Source organism: Trachemys scripta, chromosome 1 (assembly GCF_013100865.1).
Source record: "Trachemys scripta elegans isolate TJP31775 chromosome 1, CAS_Tse_1.0, whole genome shotgun sequence".
Taxonomy (NCBI): Eukaryota; Metazoa; Chordata; order Testudines; family Emydidae; genus Trachemys; species Trachemys scripta.
This window is the reverse complement of record NC_048298.1, coordinates 5,450,809-5,476,426: the sequence shown is the minus strand read 5'-3', so window position 1 is coordinate 5,476,426 and position 25,618 is coordinate 5,450,809. Positions and strand designations below refer to the sequence as shown.

At 45.5% G+C, this 25,618-nt stretch overlaps 1 protein-coding gene across 2 annotated transcripts in view; it reads right to left on the bottom strand.

Annotated features, from left to right (window-relative positions):
• The window catches only part of IL15RA (interleukin 15 receptor subunit alpha), an 87,671-nt gene extending 62,385 nt beyond the window's left edge, over nt 1–25,286 (bottom strand). For both annotated transcript variants that reach the window (XM_034764025.1, XM_034764033.1), the window contains exon 1: nt 24,862–25,286. In XM_034764025.1, coding sequence (XP_034619916.1) covers nt 24,862–24,937 — 76 coding nt within the window. In that variant the 5' untranslated portion in view covers nt 24,938–25,286. The remainder of the gene's footprint in view (nt 1–24,861) is intronic.
• Nucleotides 25,287–25,618: the final 332 nt, after the last annotated feature.

The window sequence follows — 25,618 nt, the reverse complement described above, 5'->3', positions numbered from 1 at the left end:
CTCAGATATAACGCTCACCTAGCCAATTGGAAGCAGCCATCATTTTGACAGCGGGATGACATAGGGTAGGACCGAGAAAACGGACACATTTAAATCCACAGCAAAGCAGCGACCTTCAAAGATATACGGGAAGTTCTATTACTTTTTTTTATAAATGTGATTGATTTTAAAATGACTTCATTTACCTTCAAATAACCAGAAATGTAGTTAAATTACCGTTTAACTGTAAAGTAACTTCTTTTTAAACATGGAACTTAGGATTTTGACCGTCCTGGCTTGCCCATGCATTTAAATAGGAACTAAATTCACTCAGTCCTACTCCGTAGCGTCTCTCTGCACAACAGCAGCATCCACTGACATGATTCTGAGAGTTATTCTGGAGAGAGTGAGCATTTTTTGACGGGGATTTGATGATCCAGATGGATCAGTGTGCTTCCCGTCAGTAGTTTGCACCATGCGCACTCTAGCAGCAACCAAACGTTTGCATTGTCCAAGTGAACACAGCGGTTAACAGGATTTCTCGTCCGCTGCACTCCTTTCTCAGTAACTTGCAGCAACACCACTGGCCTCTCTGTCATCCAAGTTTGTATCCTCAGTGTCAAGGTTTATGGGTATATCTACATTGTAGATGGGAGCAAGCCTCCCTACCCAGGTAGACAGACACACTAGTTCTGCTCGAGCTAGTGCGCTAAAAAGCGTAGTGTGGATGTTGTGGCTCAGGCTAGCTGCCTGGATACAAGCCCACCTGACGCCCTGGGTCCGAGTTCGGGTGGCTAGCCCCTGCCTGTGCTGCAACATCCACATGGCTGTTTTTAGCATGCCATGTGTCTCTCTACCTGGCAGTAGTGGATATAGGGCAGTACTCTCCAGTATGCAGTACCGGCAAGAGATTTTTAGCAGGTACGGGGTACCGGAAAGACTTGGTTTAAAGCATAACACAGGTTTTTAGGTTTGCAAATCTGTGACCCTCTGCCTCTTTGAGATGTTGTTATTTTTTTGCTGGTCATAATGTGGGAGGGTCTCCTCTCTGCCCTCTACAAGACACATACATAACCTCATGAGCAGAGGGCGGAGAGGAGACTCTCCCACATTATGACCTCAGCACATACCAGGTTTATGAACATTAAAAGGTTAACTGCAAAGGAACACTGAAGCCCCATAACCTGAATGTGTGCCAGGCAGTGCCCTCACTGACTAAAGGGACAGTCACGCCTGAACAGCTACAAATTAACCTGGCCCTTTTAGGCTAAACAGAGTCATGTCACTGGCTCCATCGCTGTTGTTACATAACAGATAACAATACTCCAGTGGGGCATGGTGCTGGCACAGAGGGTCTCAGGTACGTGGTGTGATTTTTCAGAAACTCTTTTGGGAATAGGCATGTAGGTGAAATAGCCGGTACTTATGATTACGCTATTTCTATACATGTATATTCATCTTGGTATCTGAAGTTACGAATATTAGCTATGTTTGCTCCTGTGGTAAAGCCCACCAGGTATTTAGCCAGCACATGAAGGGACAAATCAAGTCGAATGGCCCATTAAGGAACACTTAGCTCACAATGGACCCTGGAAAACGCCTGTCTACACTGAATGGACTTTTTGTGACTGTTCTAACTAGAATATGGGTTGGGGGGATGAACATGTAACTTGCCCATGTGACGCCAAACACCCTCTTTCACGGTGAGAACACATTTCCCTTTACGTGGCACTTGGCAGAAGCTGAAAGGCCCTGGCCTGGAAACATCTCCATTTTGCCTCTTTCCTGCTCCAGCCTCTGGACTATGAACATCTACTAATGGGAGCATTCTAACCAGGGGACTGAGGACTTTAAGGTAATCTGGAACCTTCATATTTCCTTGACCCTTTGCAGATAGACTTATGAGTTGGATATGGTACAGAGACCGTTCTAGGCTTATTGATTGCTGATTTCTCCCTTGCAATGAACAAAGATCAGATGCCTGCTGACTTTCTCACATGAGTCAGCAGCCTTTGATACCTGTGGTATAAGCAACATAGCCCTTGCTTGAGTGGTTTTGTTCTTTCCTCTCCAAATGTCAAAGCCTGTTCCCATTGAACTCAATAGCAAAACTCCTTTTGATTTCAACGGGAACAGGAGTTGGTCCCAAGAGATCAGCGAATGTGATTTTGATCAATTGCTTCTCTGTCCAGAGACAGTTCTCAGGCATGTTCTGCCAGGCTGATTTTGATTGCCCCTCCTGTATGTCATGCTGAGGAAAATAATAAAACCATGTGGGCTGTAGTTCTATCAAGATGTACATGGCACATACAGTTCTATGCCTCTTTTCCATCAAACCCAGATGGTGCAGCATCTTTGCGTTCCTAGTGCCTGGCGGAGAGCAATACCTAGGAAAAGGCAAGCTGGCAGAAGCTTAGTTTGGACATAAGGGAGGCACTGATAGTATGTTAAGGGAAAGTGGGGTGATTGTCCTTCCTAGCCTCCTTTTATTTAAGAAGTTTTCAATTTGGGGTGCTGCTGGATCCTCAAGGACACCTGGAAGTACAGGTGGCAGAAGGGGCCCAAAGCATCATTTTACAACTGCATCTGTTTAACAGTTACAGTTGTAAAATTTTAGACTGGTAAGGGGGGTGTCGGAGGGGATGGGAAGAACGTGGGGGCTGGGGGTGGGGAGGAGTCACATGGAGGGTCACATGCCCTCCCTTGTGTCCCTTCCATGAGTGCAAGAAATGATTTCTACTTGCACTATTGCTGCCCGGGCTAGGAGGCACTCTTCTAGTTGCACTGTAGAACTACACTTTCTCTTGCTCCTCCCACTATATTCCTGCACCAGGTCCCAACCATACAAAACAGCCTGCTTGCATGTTGGAATGCTGACTATGGTGCCAGAACAAGGGGTGTGTAATCTGACATTTAGCATGCCAGCACTAAGGAGCGTGCACTGCTAAGAATGCTTTCGGTTTCACACTGGAAAATTCAATGACTGGTTTTCTGTACAGGCTGACATTATGTCCCTGGTTGTCAGGAAACACTTAATTAGTTTGTGGAAGGCAAACAAGAGCACAAACAAAAACACTAACAATGTTCTGCTTTCTGAAACTGGGTAGCAAATGGACTTCACTGTCTGGGACACCCTCAGCTTTATAAGAATTTATTATTCTTTCATCACTAGGTCTGAATCCAGTTAAAGTTAGTAGAGGCTGAAAGCTTTTACCATATGATGGTGAAATGATACTGGTCTTTCTTTCAGTCCAGTTCCTGGTGCAAGGATTGCTACTTCAAATGGCTTTCACTAGTCCCCCTGTGGGTAGCTTCAACAGAGTAGCAGTGTGGATTGATTTAAATCAAAGCAATTTTAATCATGATTTAAATCAGGCAGCAGGAAACTGCAATTTAAATAATTGATTTTAATCCTGCTTTGCATTTGTACTTTTTAGTTATTTTCCTAAAGAAAGGTTGATTCCCCCCCCCCCCCCCAATGTTTGGTAACCATTAAAATATGCTGATTTGCAATTAAACATAGCGTTAACGCTAAATTTGATGCTACTTTTTGCTAATCGGGATGATACGCTATCTCTGTACACATTTATTTAAGCAATTATATACCGCTTAGAGTGCACTTATTCAAATTCTGAAGCTTTACTTTTTTCATTACATTAGAAAATGGTGAGTCGTTTTTTTACTCATGAGTTGTGGACAAGCTGCATTTGGCTAGAAATTGGAATTCCATTAAAAATGCATAAAACCAGCACTTTAAAGTTGTTTATTGCTTAAATAAAACTACCTTAAATGTGCTGCATACATAAACTTTTTTCTTATGAAAACGCCTTTACATGAAAAACTGATTTATTAAATAAAGGAAGTTTTATCTGCAGTTAGTGAATTGAACTGATTTTGTTCAGTCACCACGTCCTTCAAAATCTTAGAATTAGTAGATCTCATCTCACGTCTAGTTCATATTCACAGATTGAAAGAGGAAAACAAGCTCCCTGCTTTTCCATCTCCCAATCAGTTCCTCAACCTTGAACGAACTAGTCATTGAACCGAACTAGTTTATACTGAAATGAAGAAAATGTTTTTCTGTATTTGCAGAAGAGGCTTATAATTAGATTGTAAGTTCCTTGGGGCAGGGACGGTGGTTTTTGTTCTGTGTTTGTGCAGCGCCTAGCACAATGGGATCCTGGTCCATGACTGGGGCTCCTATGCGCTACAGTAACACAAATAATTGCTGATCTAGGACTCCAACAAACTCTGGTTTCAGGTGCTTGGCTAATGACTTCCACCAGTTCACTAGCTTGACTTTCTTTAAAACGTCAGCTGCAAAAATCTTATCTTAAATATTTTTAATTTAAATGGCTTTAATAGATTATCATAAATGTTTAGACCTTAATATAGGTTGTCATAATTTCACATTTAAAATTAAATAGTTTTTTAAAGTACTCAAATATAACAATCTTATTGCTTTGGTCCTTTTTTTATCCACTTTGCAGGGAGGGCAAGGACTGAGTGTGCCATCACGTCTGAATTAACCTCATTTCTGACTGAGTTCACTGGAGAACGGTGATAAGGGTAGTGTGTAGAAAACTTGCACTGCTCCTGCGTATGCGGTACCTATTATCCTGGACTTTGCTCGGCAGGACTATCAATCTGGCATCTTCCACCAGCATTAATTTCACTTCCTCTTATTATACGTAAAGGGCAGCCCTGCACTACAAGGGATAGCCACTAGATCATACGTTTTGGAATTGGGATTCCTAGGTTCTGTTCCTGACTTTGCCACAGACTTCACAAACTCTGAATCAAATTATGCTGTAGCAATAGTGTATGTTGTGACTTCATACTGGATTGTAAAACACTGTGTGAAACAGGATGAATACAACGGGGAATAAGGCTTCTATTTGTACATGGCTATACTGTTGATAGAAAAAGGGAGGCAGAAGTTTTTTGAGAGATGATTTTAATGAGACTCTGATTTAAAAAAACTAAAACTTTAAAGTCAGAATCCAAAAGCAAGATTATCCTACTGTCATAAAACAGTATTAGGGATGTTATTGAAATGTTACAATACCAAGCTGCTCTGGGCCAAACCCAGAAAATATTCTTTCTATACTTGCAGAAGACTGTACTGCACTGTCAAAGGCTGAAGTGTTAAAATCAATTTTTTTTATAAGTGCTTGGCTTAATTTTTTTTAAAAATTAAATTGTTTTAATTTAAATCAGATTTGTAGCACTTCCCTGCCATCAAAGCTGGTCTAGCACGTCACTAATTCATTCCAAGTTGAAAAATCAGGAAAGTTCGTTTCCCTCTTTCAATCTATGAATAAAAACAAGATGGGGACAGGATGAGGTCTATTAGTTCTAAAATCTTGAAGTACATGGTGACTAGAAGCAATGAGGTAAAATCATTTCCTACAGATAATACTTTTTGTTGAATAAATCAGTTTTAAATGCTAAACACATTTTGATAAACTTACTCTACCCCCCCCCCCATTAACCAGAACATTTAAGGTAGTTTTATTTTAAGTTTTAAAATGCTATTTTTGTGTATTTTAATTTAATTGCTGCTTTCCCTCCCACCAGTCTGGCACTTGTCCCCTCTGCACTTAAATCAGATGGCTTCCTCCTCCACATTCCCTTTGTGACAACAGCAGGGTTACTGAGAGCACAGGAGACAAGCTCCCTGATCTCAGTGGTGAAAGCAGTGGCCTGCTAAACCCAGGGTTATGCATTCAATCCTTGCGGAGGCCATTTAGGGATCTAGAGCAAAACTCTGTCTGGGGATTGGTCCTGTTTTGAGCAGGGGGTTGGACTAGATGACCTCCTGAGGTCCCTTCCAACAATTTTTTTTTATGGGGGAGGAATAGCTCTGTGGTTTGAGCATTTGCCTGCTAAACTCAGCATTGTGAGTTCAATCCTTGAGGGGGCCACTTAGGGATCTGGAGCAAAAGCAGTACTTGGTCCTGCCTAGTGAAGGTAGGGGGCTGGACTTGATAACCTTTCAAGGTCCCTTCCAGTTCTAGGAGAAAGGATATCTCCATTAATTTTTGTATTTTTATTTTTAATCTCAGTTCTGGTCCCTGGGCTGGAGCAACTGGAGGCAGCCTTTATGGGGAAAAACTGGCTTTGATCCTGTAGCCTTGGGCTGGACCATGCTTGGTCACTCTGAAGGCACACACAGAGTCTGGTCAGGGTGGGAGCTGTGAGAGGAATGCAGTATGCTCAGTCCATCTATGGATATGGCATATGTGTAGTCTAGACCCCACTAGGAGCTGTCAGGACTCATTGGAGATCTTACCAGTTGAAATCTTGATCTTTAATTCCCCCTCCCACCCCCACCCCTCACAGCTCATAAATTTGGGCAAATTTTCATGGTGATGGCAAAAAGCACATCCCTGATGCAAAGGCCACATCCCACCACGTTTCAAGCCCTTGCTCCAAAGCATGGGGGCACTAGAACTTTTCAAAGGAAAGGTCATCCAAGTTTTTTTTTTTTTTAACCATGGATACTTTTCTCTCTAGCCTTGTGCTTGGAAATGGTTGAGCCACTTTGGCTGAAATTTTCCATTCAGTTCAACTGGTTAAAAGCTGGCAAGGTTATAGGTAACTTATAATGGGAAATGTTGGGCAACTTTAATAATACCAGCCCTGTCTACTGCTCCTGATTATATTCCTTTTAGGAGTGGGCTTCATGAAATACCTGACCAAATATTTCCCAGTCCAAGTCAGTACTATTGATTCCCTTGCCAAGACATGGGATTGCTGAAAGCTTACAAAATGTCTAGTGGCTCACGTACCATGCTGTTCTTCAATCTCTTCATTACATACTATGAAAGCGACTACCTAGACCTTACCCCAACTCTCCACCAGAGTCTATCTGAGCCCATCAAATCCAAAGAAGCTGAAATCCAAATAAGAGAAAACGCTTTATACACAACCGTCCCCTGCCCCTGCAGAACTTGAAATGAAGGCAGGGAAGAATTGTAACTGATGGGGTGGTGCTCACAGTAGTTTCCAGAATAAGTCAGAAATAAATTAAGTTTATGCAGCCTGAGTCAAATTGGGCATTCCACACTGTTTTTATTACGTTTTCCAAATAAATTCCAGTTGCTGATATTAGGGGGAACAGAAAATAAACGGCAAGATGATTGCATGCAGGCAGAAGAGAGATGACTCATTACCAAATGCTGAGTCCAGACACCACCACTTCCAAACTGCTCCTGACCCATCTTCCAACACATGTTCTACCACCCCTAAGTTACCGGAAAAATTGCCACACAGAATTCATGACAAATGAAATAAGTGAAATGCATTGGCCTGCATCAATTCTTGGTTGAGCTAAACAATGAGAAGAAATAAAGCCAGAGTGGAATTTGTCATGTTAAATTACAGGAAAACTGTGCCAAACATCCAACATGGACAGCCAATCTCTGCAGTGACACAACCCATCAGTTTTCAGAGTAGCAGCCGTGTTAGTCTGTATCCGCAAAAAGAAGAACAGGAGTACTTGTGGCACCTTAGAGACTAACAAATTTATTAGAGCATAAGCTTTCGTGGACTACAGCCCACTTCTTCGGATGCATCCAACATGGACTTCCTCGAAGAAGTGGGCTGTAGTCCACGAAAGCTTATGCTCTAACCCATCAGTGGGAGTTGGAAGGCTCACCATGACCCACTCATCCTCGGTCTGTCAGCTGAGATTGCCAACAAAGATGCAAATTACTGACAACTGTGGTGATGGTTTTCATTATATGAGGCCCTGTCCACTAGAGTCCATCAAACCCATTCCATGTATGTTACTGAACAGCCTGCAAATGACAAGAGCTTTCAGTGACTGCTCTCCTATTGAAGTCACATTGTGACCTCAAAGGTGAAACTGGTCATGTTTTGGAAGTAGGACTTGCTAGTGACATTAGCAGTGCTGTTCCCAGAACAGGTGACAGCATGGATAACTTGAACATCAGCGATGTGTGGAAAATCTTGAGACAATAAAAGAATTAATATCCTAAAATGTCCATTTGAAACAAATGTCTGTAGCTAGAGTTGATTATGCAAGCCTTGTATTTCTAGTGCTACTCACACACCTTAAAGCAAGGAGGCATAGAAGGAGACGCCATTTCACAGACTATGCTGAAAGCAGCGCATGTGATGCAGTACAAGACACAGAAAACAAATAAAATCATGATTGGTGTGCAGAAAGTAAATAAGGAAGTGTTATTTACACCTTCTCATAACACAAAAATGAGGGGTCACCAAATGAAATTAATAGGCAGCAGGTTTAAAGCAACCAAAAGGAAGTATTTCTTCACACAATGCACAGTCAACCTGTGGAACTCCTTGCCAGAGGATGTTGTGAAGGCCAAGACTATAACAGCATTCAAAAAAGAACTAGATGAATCTATCCTCCATTAATTTATCTATGGCTATTAGCCAGGTTGGGCAGGGATGGTGTCCCTAGCCTCTGTTTGCCAGAAGCTGAGAATGTGGGACAGGGAATGGATCACTTGATGATTACCCGTTCTGTTCAATCCCTCTGGGGCACTTGGCATTGGTCACTGTCGGAAGACAGGATACTGGACTAGAATGGACCATTGGTCTGATCCAGTATGGCCGTTTTTACCTTCTTATGTAAATCCAGATCTTGGAAAAATATTTTCAGGCAGCAAAGGCTACAGATGTGCTAACTGGCTCCAGTAGACTCCCTCAGGAGCTAGAACAACTGTATGGGAAGTCCTGACACCAGTGGTGTCAGACGGATCCTACTTCTGGTGCATAGCAAGTGGATTGTTCCCGCCCTGGGATAATTCATTTAAATAACTGGTGTTGTTTATTCATGTTTAAATCTATTCGTTATTATTCACTTCACGTCATTCACTTATTCTGTTTATCCACAGGAGAGGGACAGCATAGGTAGTGGCAGTTGTGCCTTAGGGAGGGATCTGCTGGGGTTGAGAAAGACCCAATGACCATTCAGTCCTTGGTATCACTGTTGGAACTGCTAATTCTGGTGATGTTTTTCTGGGAACTGGTCACCTGCTTTCTTGGAATGGGCTGAAGCCAGTGTCCCATGATGACTCATCCTTACAGATTCCGTCCGTGTTTTTCATTAGGGACTGACTGCTCTGAGTAGCAGTGGGAAATTTGGAATGCTGTCTTTGGTATTACTTCTTCCTGCTGAAATCCTTGGCCCGCTGATTATTTCTTCCTGTCTCGGTTATTGCTAGATCTTCCTCTACCTCCTCTCCAAGGTCCATCTCTCCCAATTCCAGTCTGTGCAGCTTGGAAGTGAATTTGCAAAGTGCTCTCCATGGAGAAAAGACAATATACTGTGCAGAACCATGTTTTGTTCTTCTATGGCGCCTTCCACCCAATGATCTTAAAGTCCGTAACAAAGATTGATAAATTAAGCATCACATATCAACGTTATGAAGTAGGTAAACATTTTTATTCCCGTATTACAAACTGGGAAAATGAGGCAGAGAGAAATCAAGTAACTTAAGCCTATGGCAGAACTCAGGTTTCTGGATTCCTTTTCTAAAAGCAAGTCATTGGGCCAGGTTGATTCTAAACTCCACCATGGGCTGGAAAGGGAGGATGGCTTCTGGAGACATGAAGTCTACCTATATTCAGAACGTCCACAGCCTCTCCTGGTTCAACTCCTACCCTGTTTCCCCGAAAATAAGACAGTGTCTTATATTAATTTTTGCTCCCAAAGATGCGCTAGGTCTTATTTTCAGGGGATGTCTTATTTTTCAGAAATGAAAAATGCCTTATTATCGGTGGATGCCTTATTATCGGGGAGGTCTTATTACCGGGGGGATGCCTTATATTACAACGAGAGGCAAAACTGTAAGTAGGCCTTATTTTCGGAGGATGTCTTATTTTCGGGGAAACAGGGTATGTTGAAATTCAAAGCTGCCCTCCCCCAGAATGGACACATCAGTTTTCTGGGAATCCCCCAGGCGCCACAGCAATTCGCACAAATTAACGTTCCTGACCCGGGAGAGGCCTAAATCTGACCTGTTCTTATTTTATCTTAAACCCCCATTGTTCAACATCAGTGTATTGTTTGGCCTTTTAGCACCACTGATATCAAGGCAACGCAGCTGCTCACTTCAGGAAATACAAAAGCATCTGAATTTGGTTGTTTATGTCTATGAGTAACTGATATGTGAATTCCCAAAATGAGACTGGGACTCCCACTGTTTTTACAGTGCTCTTGTTTTCTTCCTTTGTAACTGGCAACTATTTGTAGGATATGAAAAGCATTTTCAGAGCTCCCCATGACTTCAAGTAGAGTTGTGGGTGCTCAGCACCTCTGAAAATTGGAGCCCAAGGTAGAGATGACCAATGCCTACCGATAGTGTGGGGAGAGGGAGCACAGTGAGGGCAGCTGGCTTCAACAGCGTCACTGAGCATGCTCATTTTATATGAGCATGCTCAGTACAAGCCAAGCAGCAAATCTGATGGGGGGAGGGGCATGTAACCCTGTATGCCTCTCCCTACATGTCGGTTCTGGCCCCAGGTGTCTATAATGAGGCACCCAAAAATCCAGGCACCCAAAATTAGAGGCCACTTTGGAAAATCTGGGTCTCCCAGAGAAGGTCCGCTATCTCGGTGGGTCATGAATGCGGAGGAGATCTCCCAAAGGGAAAGACGTGCAGTTAGGTTTCTCCCCAGATGTAAACTCACACTTCATACGGCTGGCAGCTCAGAACCCTGGGCCCAGGGAGGCATTCCTTAAGGTGTGTAAGTAATACTCGACCAAACCAAGGTGCACATATGTAAGGATATGAACTTGAAAAATAGTTCCAAGGACTATTTCATAACAGTTCCACTGATATCTTATCAGTTCCAAAGGATTCCACATAATCTCAGTGTGCTGCGTCACTGCAGTGATGGCCACTTTCTAACAATTTTCCTTTCCTTCTTGAGAGACTAAGGGCCTGATCCAATGCCCATAAATGCCAGTGGGCCTGGGATTAGGCCCAAAGAGAGAAGGAGGCGTGGAAAAAGAAAGAGGACTTAGGCTGAGTTAACTGGTTCAGCTGGAAAAGGAAACAACCTCACACCTCATTCCCAACCCCTGATTTGAATCCAGCCAAAGCCTTCAAGGTTTGATGCTAAAGCAGTGAGATGCACCAGGGCCATGGTGGATTCTGCAGGACTGCTGGATGCATATCTAATGTGCAGTGCTTTTTTAGGGGTGCCATAAGGAGACGCCCACGACCGCAGAAAATAGGAACAGAGATGCATGGAGGCTGAGCAGAGTGTCTTCTCATGTGTCTGAAGCAGAGGTGAAAGTAAGCCGGTCCGGTCTGGTCTGGCGTACCGATAAGAAAGTGTCCACTGGTACACAGCCGACCTTACCAGCAGGGCTGCTGATGGGGGTGGGGGGAAGAGTGGGGAAGGAAGGGGCAGCTGCCCTGGAGCCCAGCGATTTAAAAGGGCCCGGGCCTACCCTCTGGCTCTTTAAATTGCTGCCGGAGCCCCAGGGCTTCCGGCCGCCGCCGCTACCCCGGAGCTATGCAGCCATTTAAAGGGCCTGGGGCTCCGGCTGGTAGCGGCAGCCGGGAGCCCTGGGGCTCTGGCAGTGATTTAAAGGGCCCGGGGCTCGTGGCCGCCGCTGCTGCTACCGAGCCACCGGCCGGAGCCCTGGGCCCTTTTAATCGCTGCCGGAGCCTCGGGCGGCGCAGGCCAGGCAGCACTGAAGAGTTCATACAGCAGGCAGCTCTGGCCCCAGCCCTGCCCCTTCTGCTCGAGGCCCCGTCCCTTCTGGGGGCCCAGAGCCGCCCCCCTCCCACACACACCATGCCCAGGACCCCAGCTGCCCTGCATACCAGTAAGTCCGTTAAGTTACTTTCACTCCAGTCTGAAGTCCTGTAGCTTTATTAACTAATAGGGGACATTGGGTGCATGTACACTGGGAAAACCCATAGGAGTTTTTCTGCACCCGTGCAGCTGTACTGATGGAGACAGATGTTTTTACCACGGTCATCTAACACTGCTACAATTAGCAGAGCTGCACGGGTGAAGAAAAACACCTGTCAATATTCCTAATGTTGATAAGGCCTCTGAGGAGAAATTGTAGAGGAGGGAACTAAAGCGATAGAGCAGTGAGTGGATCTGGCAACAATTGGGGAGCAATGCCAGGAGCTGCTAAGATCCTGCAGTGTGGGAGGGAAGGACTTCAGGAAGGGAGGATCAGCATGAGTTGCTGTGGGTTGCCGGAAGGGAGGAGTGTGCCGTGCTGGGACTCGGGGGATGAAAGTGATTCCAGATGAAAGTATCAGGATGATTGCACATTGGGAGGAGACATGAAAAATAGGCAAAGGAATTTTTGGATGCATAACTAAACTGGTGCAGTTCGTGAGGACTTCACATGGGTCCTTGGGAGCCAAAACAAAGCATATTTTTGCATCCCCAATTCCTCAACTTCACGAAGTGTATCTTGTGAACCTCAAGTTCATTATCATGTATCATTTCAGCTTGCATTTTACAGTCTTTCTCATCGTTATCTAGGTGCACAAACTTCCTTGGATCCCCAAGATAATTCATTTGCAAAAGACTGGACTGTTAACTGCATAAAAATCTCTCTCAAAAGTTTAAGACCTTAGTCTTAAGATGTATTTGTCACACATTTCTTCTGCAGGACAAGACCTTACTTGATCTTGGAGCTACAACCAAATAGTTTTAACTGCAGTAAAACAAATACTGCAGAAAAGCATAAAGGAAAAAATTCCCATTCTCCCTCTCCAAGTATAATGAAAAAAAATCACAGTGTATCATACATACCATGTAAATGCCCACTTTGCCCTTAGGCAGAGCCTTTCACCCAAGGATCTCAAACCAATTTATAAAGGTTAATGAATTAAGCCTTAACAGTCCTATAGGATAATATTATTACTTCTATTTTACAGATATGTAAATTGAGGGACAGAGAGAAGTGGCCTCTAATTTTGGGTCTTTGTGTTTTTGAATGTCCAAGTTTAGACACCTCACAGTGTCTGATTTTCAGAGGAGATAAACACATCACACCACTGAGAACTGCAGATGCAACTTTCTGAAACTCGGGCCACAGGGACTCAATTCTCCGCTGCTGTGCATCTTGTGAATTTTTTTGTATCTGTGCAAAATAGGTTCAAAACACTCCCATTTGTATCAGTGAGGGGAGAATTCTGAATTGGTCGTGTTTTATATCCGCTGTGCACGGGTGTGAATGATTACGTGAAGTGCCACATGGGGCAAATAAGGTCTGAGGGTTGAGATACACAAAGGAGCCCTAGGGAATTAGGTGACTTTCCCTGGGAGCTGGATGCCTAACTTCATTAGGTCCTTTTGAAAATCCAAACCTCAATGTCTAAACGTGGATACCCAAAATTACGAGACACTTTTGAAAAACTGACCCTTGGTGAGTTACCCAAGATTATTTTGTAAGTTACTGGGAGAGGAAGGACTAGAAAAAATGGTTACTTTGGTTCTTTGAGATGATCTGTCCATGAGATCCCACTCATGGTGTACAGGTGCCCTATGCACTGGAGACGGGGCAGGGATGGAGGCTGGAGTAGCCCATACATCCTTGGCCGGATCCAAAATTTCCTCATTTATGGGCATGCAACCCTGAGAGACTGGTTGTAAGATATCAAATAGTTTACAGGCTTTTTAAAGAGGAATTTCAAGGCTTCTGCCATCTTTTTGAGGAAGTCTTGAAATGCCTTACAGCCCTCAGTGATATCAGGAACAGATAAAACCACTTCTTCATCCAGAGAGGAGGGTGCAAAATATAAAGGCATTGATGGGTTCTCTTGTCGACCCATGTCCTCTCCTTCATTCTGCAGTTGCTGCTCCTCTGGAATGGCATCCTCTCTGAGGCTAGGTCTACACTACCCGCCTGAATCGGCGGGTAGAAATCGACCTCTCGGGGATCGATTTATCGCGTCTCGTCGGGACGCGACAATCAATCCCCGAATCGACGCTCTTACTCCACCAGCGGAGGTGGGAGTAAGCGCCATCGACGGGAAGCTGCAGAGGTCGATTTTGCCGCCGTCCCTACAGCGGGGTAAGTCGGCTGCGATACGTCGAATTCAGCTACGCTATTCGCGTAGCTGAATTTGCGTATCTTAAATTGACCCCCCCCCCCATAGTGAAGACCTGCCCTGAGGCTCTTGAAGGAGGAGACTAGAAGCGGCCAAGATACTGAGTGTGCCCATGAATGCTTGTATGGCTGAGTCTAGAAGCCATAAGAATACATTATAATTTGACCAGTGAGGTGACATCCAAGAAGAATGGAAATTTCAAGTACATGACCTCTGTGGAAGTGGATTGTGATGAGAATCTCTTTTATGATAGTCCCTGTCTCTGGAGCGACCAGGAGAAAAGGTTCCTGCTGCAAGCGGCCGAGGAAGAGGATGATGAAAATCCCTCAGTCGGAGGATTCATTCGTTCATAGATTCCAAGGCCAGAAGGGATCACTGTGATCATCTAGTCGCACTTCCTGTATAACACAGGCCATAGAACTTCCCCAAAATAATTCCTAGAGCAGATCTTTTAGAGAAATATCCAACCTTCATTTAAAAATTGTCAGTCATGGAGAATCCACCACAAGACTCGGTAAATTGTTGCAATGGTTAATTACTCTCACTGTTGAAAAATCACACCTTATTCCAAGTTCCAGCCATTGGATCATGTCAGATCTTTCTCTGCTAGATTGAAGAGCCCGTTGTTAAATATCTGTTCCCCATGTAGGTACTTACAGCCTATAATCAAGTCACCTCTTTGTTAAGCTAAATAGAAGGAGCTGAGATCTTGGAGACTCTGAGGTGGGCTCCCAGATTTTCTCTGAGTCTCAGGTGGATGAAGAGAGATCTGCATTACCAGGACCCAAGGTGGATTTTGAGATTGTAAACAGGGGAGAGCAGATTCCAGTTCAGGCAGTCTCTGAGTTCCGCTGGGGCAGTGCAGGACACCCCTATTGAAACTGTCAGTACCAGAAACCTGTGCGCGGTGGGAAGTGGTACCAAATGAATTGGCACTGGGTAAGTCAGTGCCAGTGTTCTGGCTGGTGCCACAGGATTTTTAAATTATTGATACCCCAGATGAGAGTGTAACAAACAGCCCCATGATCCTCGGTGCCAATAGTTGTTCCAAGGGAACCATTTTTGTTCGGTGAGGATTGGTGCTGAGTTCACTGACATCTCATGTACTGGCTTCCCCAGTGCAGAACTAGTCGAGTCTACAGTGATCTGTGGCTTTTTCTTGCTCAGTACCAGAGGTGTGGACTGGCGCTGAGAAGCAACTATGCTTCTTTCTTCCACAAACAACAGGGGTGCCTCACTGCTCCGAGGGCTTCTGAGATACAGTCTTTGAGCTCTTGGCTGAAGCATGAGCTCTCTTCAATCCCCAAGAGCCCAGAGCAATGTCTCTTGTAGATGGAGAACTAGAAGCATGAGGTTTTTAGGAAGGGGCAGGCACCTCTTCTCTCCGGATCACTCCCAAATCACGCGCTTCCCTCACAGACTTTTCCATCCCGAAAAGTCTCAGATGGGTCGCCCTTGATTTTTGTGTGCATTTTGGGCATAACCGATTAGTCACATACTTTGTGGGGATAGGGCTCTCCCTGAAACAAAAGAGACACCGAATGTGTCCGTCAATCAAGGGAATTGCCGGGTCTCATGTTGGGGCAACCTAGGTTCAACCAGGAGGCTGATAAACCACGATACCGGTACTACTCTAACCTAACTCTTATCGAAAACCATAGATACTTTTTTCCACCAGCCTAAATGAGTAAACTTTAACCAGCAACAATAAAATAAGTACAGTCACAACACTAAACACAATGTCGCAAGCCTACCTCGAGTAACTGTGGGGACACTGAAGTTGTTCCAACTCACTGCCAGTAGTAGAAAGAAGGAACTGAGGAGCATCTGGGATCGCTCCTCCCTTTATGCCCTTGGGAGGGGGAGGAGGAGGGCAGGTGGGGCATGCACACAGCCCATAACGGACAGTGCTGGTGCAAACATTATCAGCTCCTGCCCGTAGGATGCTTGGTCACCATGAGTGGAATCCACATGGACAAATACTTGAAGAAGAACCTAGGAATCCTGACTAGGGTTCCCAATTTTGGTTGGATGTACTCCTGGAGATTTCATCACATGACATACTCTTTAATTAAAGATTAAACTTTAACTCCTGGAGACTCCAAGCCAATCCTGGAGGGTTAGCAACCCTAATCCTGACTTCCAGTCCCTGCTTTAGACACTCGCTTCATAGACTTTAAGGCCAGAAGGGAGCTGTGATGCGGCATATGCCCTACGCTGGCAAATGAAGGGTTAACCTGGGGTGGAGGTAGCTGCGGTGGGGTCAGGCTCAATTCAATATCAGCCCCCGTTGAGGAGGAGGAGGGGGCTCCATGAAGACAGGCCTGAATCAATGTAGGGGGAAGACTCTGGAGTCAGGGGGCTGTAAGAGAGGCTGTTAGGGGCTCTCCTTAGTAGTGGGTTAATGAAGAAGCTGCACAAGGAGACAGTGTGACGGGTTGGATCACAGAACCCCCCTTGGGAGCTGCCACCTGATGTGCCAAGACTACCTCTGCTCCTGTTTTCCCTGCCAGCTCAGGACTCCAGCACCCTGTCTTGCTGAGCCAGACACTCCCGTCTGCTCCAACACGGACCCAGGGTCTGAATCACTTGTCCCAAAGCTGCAAGTTTACCTGAAAACAGCTCACAGAAGTGTGCTTGTCTTTAGCACTCAGATGCCCAACTCCCAATGGAGTCTAAACCCAAATAAATCCGTTTTACCCTGTATAAAGCTTATGCAGGGCAAACTCATAAATTGTTCGCCCTCTATAACACTGATAGAGAGACATGCACAGTTGTTTGCTCCCCCAGGTATTAATACATACTCTGAGTAAATTACTAAATAAAAAGTGGTTTTATTAAATACAGAAAATAGGTTTTAAGTGGTTCCAAGTAGTAACAGACAGAACAAAGTAAGTCACCAAGCAAAATAAAATAAAATGCGCAAATCTATGCCTAATCAAACTGAATACAGATAATCTCACCCTCAGAGATGCTTCAGTAAATTTTTTCTCAGACTGGACACCTTCCAGGCCTGGGCACAATTCTTTCCCCTGGTACAGCTCTTGTTCCAGCTCAGGTGATAGCTAGGGGATTCTTCATGATGGCTTCTCTCTCCCCTTTGTTCTCTTCCACCCCTTTATATATCTTTTGCATAAGGCGGGAACCCTTTGTCCATCTGGGTTTCCACATACACCCCCCCACACTGGAAAAGCACCGGGTTAAAGATGGATTCCAGTTCAGGTGACATGATCACATGTCACTGCAAGGCTTCATTACTCACTTGCCAGCACACACACATATACAGGAAGACTCTGCAGACAATAAGAACAGGAGTACTTGTGGCACCTTAGAGACTAACAAATTTATTAGAGCATAAGCTTTCATGGACTACTGCCCACTTCTTCGGATGCATATAGAGTGGAACATATATTGAGGAGATATATATACACACACATACAGAGAGCATGAACAGGTGGAGTTGTCTTACCAACTCTGGAGGCCAATTAAGTAAGAGAAAAAATTTTTTTTGAAGTGATAATCAAGCTAGCCCAGTACAGACAGTTTGATAAGAAGTGTGAGAATACTTACAAGGGGAGATAGATTCAATGTTTGTAATGGCTCAGCCATTCCCAGTCCTTATTCAATCCTGAGTTGATTGTATCTAGTTTGCATATCAATTCCAGCTAAGCAGTCTCTTGTTGGAGTCTGTTTTTGAAGTTTTTCTGTTGTAAGACAGCCACCCGCAGGTCTGTCATTGAATGGCCAGACAGGTTAAAGTGTTCTCCCACTGGTTTTTGAGTATTATGATTCCTGATGTCAGATTTGTGTCCATTAATTCTTTTGCGTAGAGACTGTCCGGTTTGGCCAATGTACATGGCAGAGGGGCATTGCTGGCACATGATGGCATATATCACATTGGTAGATGTGCAGGTGAACGAGCCCCTGATGGTGTGGCTGATGTGATTAGGTCCTATGATGATGTCACTTGAATAGATATGTGGACAGAGTTGGCATCGGGCTTTGTTAATTTGTTAATTGGCCTCTCAGAGTTAGTAAGACAACTCCCACCTGTTCATGCTCTCTGTATGTGTGTATATATATCTCCTCAATATATGTTCCACTCTATATGCATCCGAAGAAGTGGGCAGTAGCCCACGAAAGCTTATGCTCTAATAAATTTGTTAGTCTCTAAGGTGCCACAAGTACTCTTGTTCTTTTTGCGGATACAGACTAACACGGCTGCTACTCTGAAATCTGCAGACAATGGGAGTCATCAAGATTCCAAACCATCATTAATGGCCCACACTTTACATAATTACAATAGGCCCTCAGAGTTTTATTTTATATTTCTAGTTTTAAATACAAGAGTGGTACATTTATACAAATTGGATGATCACACTCAGTAGACTATAAGCTTTGTAATGATACCTTACAAGAGACCTTTTGCATGAAGCATATCCCAGTTACGTTATATTCACTTTTTACCATATTTTTCTAAAACTATCCCAGTTACATTATATTCACTTATTATCATGTTTTTATAAAACCATATAGACTGCACAACGTCACAGACAGAACTCCAGAGCGGGAGTAATAGGGCTGCAGCCCAAGAGAGACACTGATAACCAGGGGGGAATGCCTGCAACGCTGTGTCCTGGCTCAAGGGGGCGCACCAGCAATGAGTTCCCCCCATTACGGGACCATTATGATAATTTAGTCTGATCCTGCATAACACAACACACACACACACACCACTGACTTTCATCCAGTTGTTCCTGCACTGAGCCTCATCACTTGTGGTTGAATGTTCCCAGACAGTATGCAATGTAAAACGTTGGCCACTTTGAACAAGTCTGAACATCCAAAACAATAGCCGGAGTCGGCTCAAATGCTTTATTACGCAGCTCCGTTTGAGGATGGGAAGTCATCTGCTTTGGCTCCCATCCATCCCTTCTCTGCCTACCTTGCGTTTCCAGCAGCTGCTACTGTATAATAAGTCATCTTCCTTTCTGTTAACATGCCAATACTGCTCTCTCCAACCACTCGCTCCCACAGTGTGGCAGGAAACCTACGTGTCTAAAGTGTTTAGTCTTATGCCTGCAGTAGATTCTAAACACCTTAGGGCAGAGACTGTCTTTAGATATTTATGAAATGCTGAGCACTCTGATGGTGCTCAATAAATTATACTAATTAAGCCCTAATTATATTTTCAAAGACCAAAAAACCCCCAAAAACAAAATACAGCCCAAGTGAGCACTAGGGCTCTGAGTGATCTGTTTAATATTTGATCAGCTGAGTGAAACACTCACCCTGCCGTGGCTCAAAGCTTGTGAACTTTGAATTCCCTGGAATGCTTTCCACTATCTGACAAGAACAGGCATGAAGCTGGTGTACCTACTGCTTTTCTGTTAGACACAACCTGGCATGCTATGCAGTTAATGTTCTCCCGGGCGCATGCTGCGGCGGAACGATTTTTGGCAGGTTAGCCCTGCATCTCTGTCTGTGTTTTAACTGCCAAACAATCCGATCAACCCAGGGCAGGGGTGTGACGTTATTGACATGAACTGGGACCGTATAGATCATTGTTGCAACCAAGGTCCTGTAGTGGCACCCAAATCTTGTATAAAGGGGGTGAAATGGGGTGTCTAAGACAGTGGAATTATTGATGTAAGGGAACTGCTTACATCACCACTGCCTCGGTGCCTACGGGCTTGTCTACACTCAAAATGCTTCAGCGACACTACTTGACCTGACCAGAAGGGGTCTCCCATCAGCATAGGTAATCCACCTCTCTGAGAGGCGGTAGCTAGGTTAACAGAAGAATTCTTCCATTGCCCTAGCACTGTCTACTTTCGGGATTAGGTCGGTTTAACTATGTTGCTCTTGAGTGTGGATTTTTCATGACCTAACTTTTTAGTGAAGACCAGGCCTCAGTTCAGTTTCTACCTCTACCATCGTTACTTTTGTTACTTAATCTCCCTGACCTGATCAGGAGAACACTTAAGAATATGCTTCACTTTAATGGGATTTAAGCTTGGGCTTAAAGTTAAGCCCATGCTTAATTGCTTTCCTGAAGAAGGGCCTTAATTCACAGTCTGTAAAGAAGAGAGAATAATTCTGTCTTGTCTACTTTCGATTGTAATCACTTCAGAACAGTGATTCATATATGCAACCTGTGGCAGAATAGGGTCCTGATCTTGGTGAAGCTTCCAGTCTCTACTGGTTTCAGAGTAGCAGCCGTGTTAGTCTGTATCCGCAAAAAGAACAGGAGTACTTGTGGCACCTTAGAGACTAACAAATTTATTAGAGCATAAGCTTTCGTGGACTACAGCCCACTTCTTCGGATGCATAGTCTCTACTGGAAACGCCAGAATCACAAATACTGCAACCTATATATTCATATTTATTTACATTGGAATTCATTGTCAAAGATGCATATTGTTGACCAACGGGACGTACAGGCCTTGAAGCACATTCCCAACACAGTGTGAAAGAACCATGTCTATGACGTCATAATCGCAACCTCTCTTGTGCATTACTGTTGACAAAGCCCGCTATATCTCAAGGCTTAAATAACAATGAGCTAAGAACACAGATGCCTCATTGGCAGTCACCTGAGATTTCCCATCAACCCACTGGTGCATTAACTCTTTCTCAGTGATATGGCATTTCAATCAACTTGAAAATATTTATACATCACAATTGCAGATGTTTTCCTCACAAACCCTGAGATTCTTATGGTACTAATACACTTTTGTTTTATTCCTTTCTCACAGTGATCTTTCAAGGGCATCATAAGTTGAATATCAGATTCGGACAGAAAGGAGACAGTAGCTGATCAAGATGTCTGCATTTAGTGTAGCACAATGGATTTCTCTGTATGCTGCACATGAATGACCCAGTGAACAACACTACTTCCCTTCTATAATAGATGCAGCACTTGGTTGGGGGTCAGTTTTCAGCAACCATGTGAGAATTCATGGGACTAGAACCCAAGTCTACGAGCCCAGGATAACTGAGGTACCTACGTTGCCACCAGATCACATAGAAAACCCCCCCGGAGCACTGGCCATATCACTCAAACAGGCCAGAGCAATAGCACCCTGTGGCTTTCTGATTGGCCCATGCTCACTATTTAACCCTGGAGGGTGGGGTAGGAAGTTGTATGGGTAACATGCAGACTTCTGGCTAGCTGTGATGCCAGACGGTGCTGCCTTGCTTTCTGATCTCTAGTCTCAGATTCCAGTCTGGTAACTCTCTCTGATTCTGACTCTTGCCTGTTGATCCCAGCTTGCTGACTACTGCCTCGTAGCCAACCTTGACTTGTGGCCATCAGCCCAGCTGTGATTGCTAGGCCAGAGTGTCTATGCCCTAGTCCTTTACAAACCATGGGCAAGTCATGTTACCTTCTCTGTGCCTCAGTTTCCCCACATGTAAAATGGTGCTAATGATACTGGCCTTCCTTGATCAAGCACATTGGAACTTATACACGAAAAGTGCTAAGTAATATTATTTATTAATTGACACTAGAACATACCATTTGAACATCTGAGTTAGGAGAATTTATCACCAAAGTAGTTAAGGACTCTGGAAAGCTTTCTCTAGCTCTCCTAGACCTCACGTTGACAAACTTACACCCACAATGCTGTATAACACCTCAGTGTGCTTTACACATATTGATTCACCCTGGACTGAAAGGAAAGCAATAATACCACCATCTTGCTCTTATGTAGTGCTTTTCATCAGTAGATCTCAAAGCATTTTAGAACTGTCCTCATCACCCGAGGAGCTGACTATCCTTCTGGTAGCGCATCATACAATGAGACTAACAAGGCTAAAGGAAATGAGCAGAGGTCACACGGCAGCAACAATTCTGCCACCCTTTTGCCCAACGCAGTGTGAGCTCAGCTCTGCACCTGACTGGGTGGGGAAGAGAAAACAGCAGGATGGTCCACACTTTCCCTCTCCCTCCGCCTGGAGGAGACTAGCTGCTCTAACTTCACCCAGTCCAATGCTGCCCACTCATACTATGGTTGGCTCTGTGTAGGGGCACAAGGACATCCCTCTCCCCTTTGCGCACTCACACGGGGCCAACCGCAGTCTGACTCCCCTTATTCAAAGTGTCATCCAACTCATCTCCTTTTGGATGGGAAAGTGATTACAGGGGGCTCCTAAATGTATTCCAAAAAGAGGATTCTCTTCTCCCATCAAATCCTAGAAAATATGCCATGCGCCCAGTGCCCGGTGGCTCTGATTTCAAGCCAGGTTTCATACAGTGAGTGGTAATTACGGTAAATGCCCCTTATTTACAGTCCACCAAAAAGCTGGCTGCACATTTAACCAGGGGAATCAGCTTCCAAGTGAAAGATCTTTGTTAGGTACAGTACAAAGGTTAAAACAGCTGATAGCATCAACAGAAGCTGGTAGAGTGTCACAACGTGTGAAAGAGAAGGGAATGCAGTTAAGATGTTGTAAAGTTGCATAACTGCATACTTGTATTAGATATCCTGCGAAATGTGCTATCTTTGGTAACATATTCAAGCTAAACATCATTTACTTTTATGATTTTTTTGTTGGTTTCTTTATGAAAATTAAATTTTAAAAAAAATCACCAATAAATAAAATGTCCCGACAGGTAGTAACATAGAAAAGCTGAGGTAAGATCGAGGGGTACAAGTAGAAGTCAGCAGATTGAGATGTGGACGTGCACAAACACGCGTGCTAAATCTGATGTGGAACAGTGCTCCACCTGCCACATCAGTTCCGCTGTGTCCCGGAGCACCAGCTGCTCTGGAGCGTTGCTCTTGGCAAGCGTTATCAGACGTACTGTGCATTTTTACCGTAACAAAGTCAACAACAGAAAAAGAAACAAGAAGCCGATTCAAAGCAGCAAATACCTACTGGACATATATATATATGATATATGCCATCATGTGCCAGCAATGCCCCTCTGCCATGTACATTGGCCAGACTGGACAGTCTCTACACAAAAGAATTAATGGACACAAATCTGACATCAGGAATCATAACATTCAAAAACCAGTGGGAGAACACTTCAACCTCTCTGGCCACTCAGTAACAGACTTAAAGGTGGCAATCCTCGAGGGGGCCATTTAGGGATCTGGGGCAAAAATCTGTCTGGGGATTGGTCCTGCTTTGAGCAGGGGATTGGACTAGAGGACCTCCTGAGGTCCCTTCCCACCCTGATATTCTGTGATTAATTTTGCAACAGAAAAGCTTAAAAAACAGACTCCAATGAGAAACTGCTGAACTTGAATTAATATGCAAATTAGACACCATCAAGTTAGGCTTGAATAGAGACTGGGAATGGCTGAGCCATTACACACATTGAATCTATTTCCCCATGTTAAGTATTCTCACACCTCTTGTCAAACTGTCTCTAATGAGCTATCTTGATTATCACTACAAAAGTTTTTTTTCTCTTAATTAATTAGCCTCTTAGAGTTGGTAGGACAACTCCCACCTTTTCATGTTTTCTGTATGTGTATATATATCTCCTTTCTATATGTTCCATTCTATGCATCCGGTGAAGTGGGCTGTAGCCCACAAAAGCTTTTGCTCAAATAAATTTGTTAGTCTCTAAGGTGCCACAAGTACTCCCGTTCTTTTAGCTGGACATAGTGCTCCCTGAAGTCTGAACAGACCATAGCCCCAAGCCTGCAAGTTGCATATAGGGCATGCATGAGGTCAGTACCATATCAGTATGTCACCTACAGCACAAATATATGTTACAATACACTGGTCACTGGTTCAACATCAGGTACCTAGAAGGCTCCCACACCAGCACCCATATCTGAATGCATGGCATAGAAAAATTGCAAGATAAACCTTTGGATTTTCAGTCCTTTGGGAAGCACTTTCCTGGGTGCTAGCTTCCTTAAAGGGGTGGGAAAGGGCTCCCCCAGAATTCCTACTAAGGGCTTCTGCTGCCACCCCGGTGGACTCCTTTTCCACCCCACTAAGGAGGCTAGCACCCAGGCAAGTGCTTCCTGAATGGACAGCCCTATCCCAGAAGGCATTTTAGAGGACAGTGCCTCAGCAGGGGACAATGGTTCCCAAAGCTCCCTGGTGCACAGGAGGAATGTTCCCACTGTGGCACCCTTTGGACGGGTGTAGGGTGGGCTCCCCTTGCAGATGACGCCCTGTTAGGCTGGCTGGGGGGAAGGGAGGGAAGGCTGACGGCTCTGTCTCCTCCCCTCCCTCACACACACACTTTTGGGGTGACCCAATGCAAGGACGGCCCAGGTAAGGGGCTACCAGGAGGGGAACGGTCCCGGTGCCCTGTTCCTTTTGTGCAGCGATGAGCTGGTCCTTTGGTTCCCCTCCCGGTGCAGCTGCCCAGAGGACCGCACGTGGGGCAACAACAGTCACGCCAGATCTGCAGGAAGGGCCTGGGCCGCCCCGCTCGTCCCCCGGCTGTGAGCTGGAGCCTAAGAGGAGCGCACGGAATTCTCCTCTTTCGGAGGCGCGCACTGGCTCGTTCCGGAGCGCACGGCTTGGCTACAGGTGCCCCCGGGCTCGCCGACTCCTCCTTCCCCAAGCGCGCACATGGCCCGAGCGCACGGAGGTGGCTCCTTCTCCGTGCGCTCCCTCTCCAGGGCGCGCCGCACACCTGAGCCCCCCCCCATCTCCAGCCACGCTGGGCTGGCGGTGATAGTCTCCGCTCGGGACCGCACGCTGGTGGGGCGGCCTCGTCCCCCGCCAGCAGCCCCCCCTCCCCCCCGCGCTCCTGCGCTCCGGAGGAAGAGGAGGCGGAGCGGCTGGCAGGTTGCGCTCTCTCGCTTACCTTGCAGCGCGGCCGCGCTGGTGCAGGCGGACAGGAGCCCGACGCTGCCGCAGAACAAGAGCAGCAGCCGGGCCATGGCATGGGAAGAGCTAGGGAAGGGCGCCAGCCTCTCCAGGACGGGGGCGCAGGGTCAGATCCCCGGCGGCGGCGGCTGGGGCCGGGACGTAGGCAGCTTCATTAGGGTATCAGGCTGGGGACGTTTCAGCCCCGAAAGGCACCGGAAAGGGGGGCATGTGAGTGAGGGCGCAAAGTCCCGGCTCGGCGGATCCGCCCCAGGCGCCTGGAAAAGTCCGCAGAAGAGTTTGGGGAAATTTAATTCCAGTGGACTCGGTGCCTTTCGCTTTCGGTTTCGCATTAAAGTCGCAGCAACCTGGACAGGGTCATTTGCCAGCGTGGGGGGAGGGGACAGTTTGACTCGCAGCAGCCCAAGGGCCAGTGGCACCTGGTTCCAGCCCTCCGGCACCTGGGTGAATCCAAGTTACCTCCCTTCCAGCGCCTAGAGGGGAAGGTGACACGTGGAACCAAGCATCTGGTGCGCAGAGGGAGGGCACTGGCAACTAGCTCTCTTGCTAGCTTTTTCTAGGGTCACGCTATTATTTTCTGCGTCTTGTTCTCTCACCGCCCCAGCCCACCCACCAATCAAATTACCCAGTTGAACCCTCCACCGACTGGGAAGACTGTATGAGGGATAAAAAAAAAACAACCATGTGGGTGGCCCAGATCAGGCACAGGGCACTCAGGCTTCTGGGCTGAAAAA